The 8,836-nt window shown below is 46.1% G+C and overlaps 1 protein-coding gene across 1 annotated transcript in view; it reads right to left on the reverse strand.

Annotated features, from left to right (window-relative positions):
- Nucleotides 1-6,533, reverse strand: part of LIMCH1 (LIM and calponin homology domains 1) — a 173,341-nt gene extending 166,808 nt beyond the window's left edge. Inside the window, exon 1 of the mRNA XM_057371762.1 lies at nt 6,065-6,533. Coding sequence (XP_057227745.1) covers nt 6,065-6,160 — 96 coding nt within the window. The 5' untranslated portion in view covers nt 6,161-6,533. The remainder of the gene's footprint in view (nt 1-6,064) is intronic.
- Between the last annotated feature and the right edge of the window lie 2,303 nt (nt 6,534-8,836).

Genomic DNA, 8,836 nt, shown 5'->3' on the forward strand with positions numbered 1-8,836 from the left:
AGGAGGAGGAGGAGGAGGAGGAGGAGGAGGAGGAGGAGGAGGAGGAGGAGGAGGGAGAGTTTAGATCTTCATCGTGTGAACACCAAAATGTTCATACCTTCCCCCATGCAACTGCCCTTTTAAGTTGCACTTTCAACCTATAGAAGGCTTTTTCATTAAAATACTGCTCTTCTTGGAATGTTTGCAGAGAATCWATGCACAGAATTTTTCATCCATGGATGAAAAGCTTCCAGACTGGCAGGTTTTCCAAACAAAAGATAATGCAGTTTTTATAATCTGTCATGAAATGTCACTCCCCAGATAAGCTGAAACATTTTAGAAGCTAGAAAATTCTGCTGCATCGACCTACTATTTAAACTCCACACTTCGAAAATATTCCACCTTTCTTTCTAGAGGRCCAATGTTTGCCTTAAAAAGGAGTAATTTTAAAATGTAGTTACTAGTAGAACAAGTACAATGAAGTTACGTAGCTGCACCAACTTGTCTCCACTAACAGCATAATGACATCCCAGATTTTTGTTAAGGTCAGATCTTTCACTTATTTTAAAATTTCAATACTGAAAGTAGAAATTAATTCAGGTTTAAGACAATTAAGAGCTCAATCCTGCATTTCCTTACATTATACCTTTATCAATAGTATTGTTGTTCTGATTACTTTCACCCCTGTGCCAAACACTACTTGCAACATGGCTTAAACAGATCTCATGACAAGGGAACTGGGTTCATATGTTCACAGCACAGGAGGTCAGCTGCCAGGCAACTGGGAGAGGAAAAATTTCTAGAAGGTAGTAGTCTCACAGGGTCGGAGAGTTTGTGTGGGTTTTTCCACCCCCATTAAATCAATTTAGCTCTCATTCCATCAAATGACTAACTGAGCCAGAATGAAGAGCATCCCATCTGTCCTACCTGCAGTCCCTAAATGCTGCCCAGGAGGAGATGTAGAGATAGCAGGGAAGAATTCCTCTCCAAATCCAGTCACTGTAACCCCAGTAAAGGTACTCTTCATTCACATATATCTATGGCCAGACATCAGCCACACACCTTTTGATTCTTCATGGTTATCTTACAAACACCATGGGAAGGATTATTCTGGCCTTTACTTCAGCTTGTTCACATACCAGGCCACTTGTCTAACACATTTGCATATGTTTCTACTAGTCTGAGAATACAGTTGCTCACTTTAATAAATTCATTCCCAATACATTACATAAAGCATATAGGCAAGACACTCTTCCAGCAGAAGAAGAAAAGCTGAAAAGAAGGGAAGGCTAAAGGAGAAATTTGAACTGCAAATACTACTTGGAGGTTCATGTTCATGAAACAGCTTATCTACAGTAATTGATTAGTAGATCCATTCAGTTTTAGAGCTTGGTGCAACATTCTACTTAMGTGGTTGTATTGAAATACTCTTGTAAAGTAGTCAGACTGAATTCTCTGGAAATGCTTGCAGGAGAAGCTGTTTGCCGGATTTAAACAATTCCTATCCAAATAGTGGCACGATTGTAGTGGCTACAGGCATCACCTGTATTGGAACTGTATCAGTGGTCAAAGGAACTGGTGTCCCTGTTCAAGGACCATAGAATCAGCCTCACAGCAAAGGAAGAGCAGATGTCTACAGATGTTTGGAAACAGAAACACTCCTGCGGTGCACAGGTYGCTCGTGTACTCAGTGAATCAGTGAGCTCACCCAGTGCTTTTCACCAAATGAGCTTTATCTCTGATGCTCCCCAAAGATCATACCACTTTCTGAAGGTCACATAAACAATCTTGTGTATTACTGAAGTTCCAAGCCTCGCTGCAGGTATCACAAACAAGTGCTTCACCATTAGGAAAGATTTGCTCAATGAACTACCTTCAACTCCTTCTAAGTTACATTTTTGCAGAGGGAACCTCAGCTCTCTGGCTGAGACACCCTATAGAAACCTTGTTTCTAGACTTCTGGCTCAAACAAATCCATGAAGTTGATTTGCCTGAGTCACTTCCCTGAATTTATGCTCTTGCCTATTCTGCTCTATGATGTGTCACATCAGAAGCAAAAAGGGACTGCACATGGTCCTACAGCTTCTCCTAGAAGCAGCACCACTCTTCCCAGCTTAAAACACTGCCTTTATTACAAAAATCTAAGAGGTGCTTTGCTACAAGGCAAAAAGATAAGCCACGAAACACCCAAACTCTTCTGGCTGACAAATTTCTCCTAAACAGAATTCTCATATGGAATGTATATTGGGGAAAAAAAAAAAAAAAGCAGCAGATTCACTAGAAGTTGATGGGCTTTAGCCTACACACATCTAGAGGGAATGATAAAGCCAAACACTGGTCACAGGGGACAGAAAAACATGACCTGTTTATTATTGCCATTCAACTATAAAGGAAGCATTCTTATCAGCTGGCAAAGTTTCTAAGGAATATAAATCTATGGAAAAGCCATCCCTAATTGAACCAAGTCTCAGCAATGAGGAGARAGCATATTAATGAGGCAAGGCTAGGAGGTGCGATGAGGAGATAACAATACCCTTAGGACTTACACCGGTATTAAATGTGACTTTATTACTGTATTATTCTCCTATGACTTTTTACAGCAAGAATAACTCTGTTTATACAGATGTTCTTCCAACCATCAGCTATTCTAGATTAAACACACTTAGGAAAACCTTGGTATTTTAAGATTACAGGCCATTAGATTAAATTAGATTTGTTATTTTGYTGTAGTATGCCACTAGGCTTTTCAAGGCTGATATATTCTTTCAGTGAAACTGAGATGCATTAATTGAAATGAGATACCACTCCTTTAATAATGCAGACTAATGTCGCTCTCTCACAGGGTTTTTCATTCAGTACCTTTATTTTAATTCCTCTCAGTGCTACTAATACGGTGTATTTTATCATTGGGGGGCATTATTCACTCAAGTAGTACATGCCAAGCTAAACTAATAGACTAGTTTGCTTTTACAAAAGGGATGCACAGTTGATATTTATGCAAAATTAAGCAAGCCTGAACTCTGTTTTCCTACCCTAAAAAACTCAGGATCAAAGCTCCACGGAATTCCAAAATCCCATCTTCTGCAACACACAGAATAGATCAAATCTATCACCACTAGAAATGCTCTCTTACAAAACACAGATTGTTAAATATATAAGCAGCCTTAGCAGTAAGAGTCAGAGCTCTAGCCCTTTTCCCTGCTCAGATGAACACCTCAATGCTACCAGGTCAGAGCTCCAGGGAGAGACAAGAGCATTAGCACAAGAATCCACCAAAACTTGAATGCAATTTAGACCACACTACCCTGCAGCATCCAGATTAAAACATTACTAGCAGAGAAAAAGGAAGGCATCTGGCACCCAGAAGACCAGCTCTGGTGAAAGGCGACAGACCCAAGGAGTAAAGACAAAACCCCTAAAACCTCTGGAGCAGTGAAACAGAAGTACCTTGATCCTTGCAGATCTAAACATTTATCACTTGATGTCTTGGCTGCCCATTTACAAGAGGAGGAGAAGCCTCCCTTTCCAATCCCACCAGAGGAGAAACATACTGCAGACCACAGGGCGGATTTCTGTCAGCCCTACAACAATGGTGACAGCACCCACACGAGGATTTAAACCAGATGAGAATCCAACAAGCAAGTCACACAATTTAATTGTTAAAAATTAAAATGCACAATATACTCAGAGAATTTTCAATCTGTCCATTTCCACTTTAATTTCCTTGCATGGCACTGTTTCACAGCCTAACACACGTTTTAAGCTGTTTTACACTGCTAACAATCTCACTAGCTTGTCTTCTCCATACTACTGCTTCAACAGCCCGGCTTGCAACCATAACAATTTCTTTTATTTTCATTTGAGAGAGATGTAATATTAAAAGGTTGGAAGGGAGCTAGAAGACACAACACACTGGACATTTGCTAACATCTCTAGGCCAGAGAATAAACTGAGAGACGMGTACAGAGCCAGCTGAAGCAGATGGACCTAGTAGCCAGGCACAGCATGACCCCAATTTCTGGTTTTAACACAAATCAATAGGGCTTGGCACATTGAATGTTGATATCTGTATCATTTTTATTTTTTAATTTTATTTCTTTTCAAGATTGGCATTGCTTTTCAATGACTTTGCACTAGCATATCAAGTTCTGCATGATTCAGTCAGTTCAAATCATCCAGATTTAGAAGAGCGAATGCTGACCAGATTTTTTGGAAGAGAAAATAACCCTCATGCTCCAGAGCTTAAGCCAAACTGGGATTAAAAGGAAATACAATGTGTTAGGCAAATTAAGCCACATTTGCTTCACTGGCAGCTTCTTCCTTCTTTCTCTTAGTAGGAGTATCAACTTCTGGGCATTGCTGGAAAGGCAGATGCTTCCCTCTCACACCACAGCCACGGCAATGCTCCAGGCTCCTGACACACTTCCCTCAGGCAAGGGGATGGCTGCTAAATTAACAGCACATTAACGTTCCGTCATTCACGCATCAAACAGGTTTAAAAAGCAGCGGAAGCACGAGAAGTTATTGACAGATTCTTCTGTACACATGGAACTCTTGGGCTTGCATGGAGGACACAAGAACTTAAGCAGACCTCCTGCTCTGCTGGCCAGGTCCTGAGTAGCACAAGATACAAACATGAGACCTCCTGCCACAGTGAACTATGGAATAAACTGTCCAAGAGAGAAGTTTCTGCCTGACCCACAAGGTTCTGTTCTAATASAGGAAGACTTATAGTCCCTTAATTAATATCGTGCCTGGAGTGGCTGATGACAGCTTCAGTATCTACAGAGAACTGCTTCACCATTGAGTTCTTGGCTTCATTAGCAGTCAGGACTCACGGTCACAAGACATTTTTATGCCACATGTATGATGGAGTCACGTGCCTCTCATAAAGAGGACTATACAGAAACTGCCATGCTCATCTTCATAAGACAAATGGTGTTTACGTGCACTTCACTTTTCCAGGCTGCATGCTCACCTTTCCTTGGCACAAAAGCCTTTCTTTTCACACTCATCGTTGTTTTTCTGCCTCTGGTCCYACACCACCCAGATTCACATCATGTCAGGGCCAACTCCCTGAAGACTGACACAGCAGTACTTTTCCAGCTGATACTGGAGTGAAACATCACAGTCTGAAATTTCCAGGGCTTCACTGAATCTTAAAGTCACAACAATTTTTACGACCTTTTGCCTAATCACTTTCAGAATACAGAATCCACTCAGCATTTTAAAACGTGCAGATTCAAAGCCCTCCGCTGAAGGGTGCAGCTACCCCGGTATCTGGGTTTATGCCACCTTCATGCATGTTCTGCACCGGAAATCAGACTGAGAGCTATTTTAATCGTCTCTATTGGCACATGCCAAAATATTTAACTATTAAATTTGACCCACCACCTGCCCGTCCTTCCGTTTTACGGCAAGAGCAAACAGCAAGCACATCTATTTTTTCTGCCCTGCTTGGACAGAGAGACTGAATATCTCTCCTTGGTCGGCTGAGGGACGGGAACAGGGGCAGCAGGGTTGTCCCCGGCCTCGCAGCGGTGACGGCCCGCCCCTCCGCGCACTGCGGAGCGCTACCTGCGCGGCCGCGGGGAGCCTGCGGGGCGCGGGGCCGGGGGTTTTCCGGGGGTTTTCCGGGTGTTTTCCGGGGGTTTTCCGGCAGGGCGGGGGCCCCTCAGCGCCCCCGGGAGCCCCGCGGGGGACGGGGCAGCATCCGCGTCCGCTCCGCAGCTCCGCGCACCTGCCCGGCTCATGTTTACAGCCGTCCCGTTCATCCCAGCGCCGGGGGCGGGGAGGGGAAATGCGATTAACAGATTAAGTTTGGAAGAGACGGAAGGGGGGCGGGKGCCCATCCAAAGGCGCGCACCCTGCGCGGGGGCTCAGCGGCGGCTCGGTCGGCCCCGGCTGCTTTCCCCGCAGCGAGGAAAGCTGGGGAGAGAGCGCCGGGGAGGCCGGGACAGAGCTCGGCATGGAATGAAACRCCTCCAGTCCCTGCGACCGGGGGGGAGGGAAGGACACGGGGTCGTCCCGCGGAGTGTCCCCGGTGGGGTCAGGCGCCCGCACCCCTGCCATCCCGCGGGCTTACCTCGATCCACTTCTGAGCCTCGGTGAAGGCCAGCTCAGGCTGGGGGGGCTCAGGAGGAGGCTGAACCTCTCCCAGCTCCAGCCCAGGACTGGCCATCTGCAGGGCCCCGGCGCGCCGCGGCTGCGGCGGGGAAGAAGCCAGGCACCGAGTCGCCAGCCCGGGCTGAACCKCGGCCGCAGCGAGGGGACGCCGGAGGCCGCTGCCTGCCTCTCCCTGCCTGTCCCTGCCTCTCKTTGCTCGCAGCCGCCGGGGCGGGAGCCGGGGGCGGCGGCGCTCCGCAGCCCGGCTGGCTGCAGCTCGCCTGCTGTAACCTCTCTCCGCCGGTGCCCCGTCCGTCCGCCCGCCCTGCCGGCTCGGTCCTCCCTCGCCTGCCGCCCCGCCCGCCCCGCCGGCGGAGCGGAGCTGCGCTGCGCTGTCCTGAGCTGCCAGCTAAAAATAAAACAGACGGGCGAAGCCGCTTTGCCTTCAGCCCATGCAAATACCCGCGCCGCCGCCTCCCCGCCGCGAGCATCGCATCGCGGGCGGCGCTGCGACCGGGGGGGAGGGTGGGCGGGGGAGCCGAGCACCCCGCCTGGGGGACGCGGCCGGTGATGGCGAGGCACCCCCTGCTTGGGGAAGAGCCTCTCCCCTCATCTCGCAGCTCCCGGGGAGCGGGGACTCGATGGCAAGGCACCCCGTGCTTTGGGGGGCAGCCAGCCCCCCWGCCGCAACTCGGAGGGCACCGAACCCCACACGGTGAATTGCTGTCTTAAACAGCCCATAATCGATGTTGCTGCACGGARCATCCGAGAATCTCCAGTCCCCGCGGCGCTGCTCCTCGTCCGACCCTCGCTCACCTGCCCGGGGGCCGGGGACTTCTGCACCAGGAGGGGAGCACGGCAGGTGCCTCTGACGGCCCTGCGGAGCATCTCCTGGGCTGCTGAGGGGCCAGAGCGGCCTTGCAAAAACGTGTGAGGGTCGGCACAGAGCCGGACTTGTGAGTCTTCCCCGGAAACCGGAGCAGGTATCAAGGCGTGCTGAAAAATATACRCCATGGGTGAATACTTCCTATTTTTCTCTTTCTGCAGAGGAAGAAATCCAAGTCTGCCCTGCAGAGACTTGCATGCCTGACTTACATGGTGCAAGTAGTTCTAGCTCAAACAGATGCTCTTTAGCCTAAGGTTCAGCTAAGGTTCAGAAGTTTCTAGAAACAGAAGGAAATCTTTTTCACCAGGCCTTTTAAAAGCCAAGTCCTAAAAATGTCCTCTCATGAGCATTCGAAAGATGAATACTTGCTTATATTTAAAGTTACTTGCTTATATTTAAGCAAGCATCTGTGTGCTGGAAAAGCAGGTGTGCGAATATTAACCCCTACTACTAAGGATTTTTTGAAAGGGGTCATAACTGACCACTTCTTCAGCTTGTGGTAGTTGTCAACAAGTTTTGACAAGATAAAACTCTAGGATCTACTTTTCAACATGCCCTTACTTTGGGCCTCAAGTCGCCCCAGTTCAATAGTTGGGATTTTGAGTCTTGTTTATTGTTATAGTCAACAAAAGAATACCAACTCTTAAAATAAAAATATATCAAAAAGCTCATGTATTTAACTCTATTTCCATTCTAGGAATTTGTCTKTATTGTTCTCTACCTTTTGTTTTGGTCCTTGTTTATTGCTTCAAATTTACTGGAGTAACGAAGGGCCTAAAAACAGGATGTAAGGTTTATAGAGATTTTTCTGAGAACTGCAACTAAACAAAAACTAGATGAATGGGTAATCTAATCTCAAACATTTAAAGATAAATAATAAGTGTATTTAAAAATACTTATGCTAACAYAAACTATTTTCTGATTCTTGTAATATTTAAATAACATTGATGTTTATCAGACAACAATTAGGTTTATTCTCCTGGGGCAGTGAAAGACTAACAATTTAAAATAATTATCCCACCTATTTTTTTTTTATTACTGTGCAATATCAAATGCATGATTTTCCTGTCTGGAAAACTAGAAGAGCTGGATTGGGCTGAGGTAAGCATCACACCACACAGAGCATCATTCAAGGCAAAGACCACCATTCTAGACCTTGTCTAGAAGTGAGAGGTGAACATTCATTTCACACTTACGCAGTCAATTTTCATGGATCACTAAATAAAATGTGCTCTGATATACACTTCTATTTACACCCTTACAGTCAAGCATACACAGCTTTTAAAATTTATTAAGTCCTCACAAAGGCACATGGACTCAGAGTTAGWGCAGTCTTTAAAGAGCCCTGTTATGTATTTAGGAACGTAAAAGACACTCTGAGTAGCAGAAGGAATCTGGCCACTTCTTCACTAATCCTAATCCTGAACCAGCTTCCCGTTCGGTCAAGTAYGAGGCAGCATCCCTACTCCCGGTTCCCATGGAAACACACTTCTAGCATCAGCCCAGTTTGTTTGTTTTTTTTTTAAATCACCATCTGCCTGGGGAGTTGGAGGGCTTGCTCTAAGCCCCTTGAATACCAGTCATAGGTTTTTCAATGATTTTCCTCTCTGTGTTACAACCACCCTGGCAACTGCAGGAGACAAGATATGAAAACTAGCATGTTAGAAACTCCAGCAAGGTTTTCTCAAGGTCACTGTGTTGCTCCTAACCAGAAACACTGCTACAAACTTAGTGGTGGGATTTGCAGAAGCAACAAAAAAKGAGGTTTTTTCCTTTAAGTTCTTTGCAGATTTTTTTTTTTTAAAGCAAATGCTTCGGTTTAACTTCTTCTCTTTTCTTTCCAGGAAAACCTCAAGCTAGCCCTTC

The sequence above is a fragment of the Malurus melanocephalus genome, unplaced genomic scaffold (genome assembly GCF_030028575.1).
Source record: "Malurus melanocephalus ecotype Western Australia unplaced genomic scaffold, MMel_1.1 scaffold_157, whole genome shotgun sequence".
In the NCBI taxonomy this organism is placed as follows: Eukaryota; Metazoa; Chordata; class Aves; order Passeriformes; family Maluridae; genus Malurus; species Malurus melanocephalus.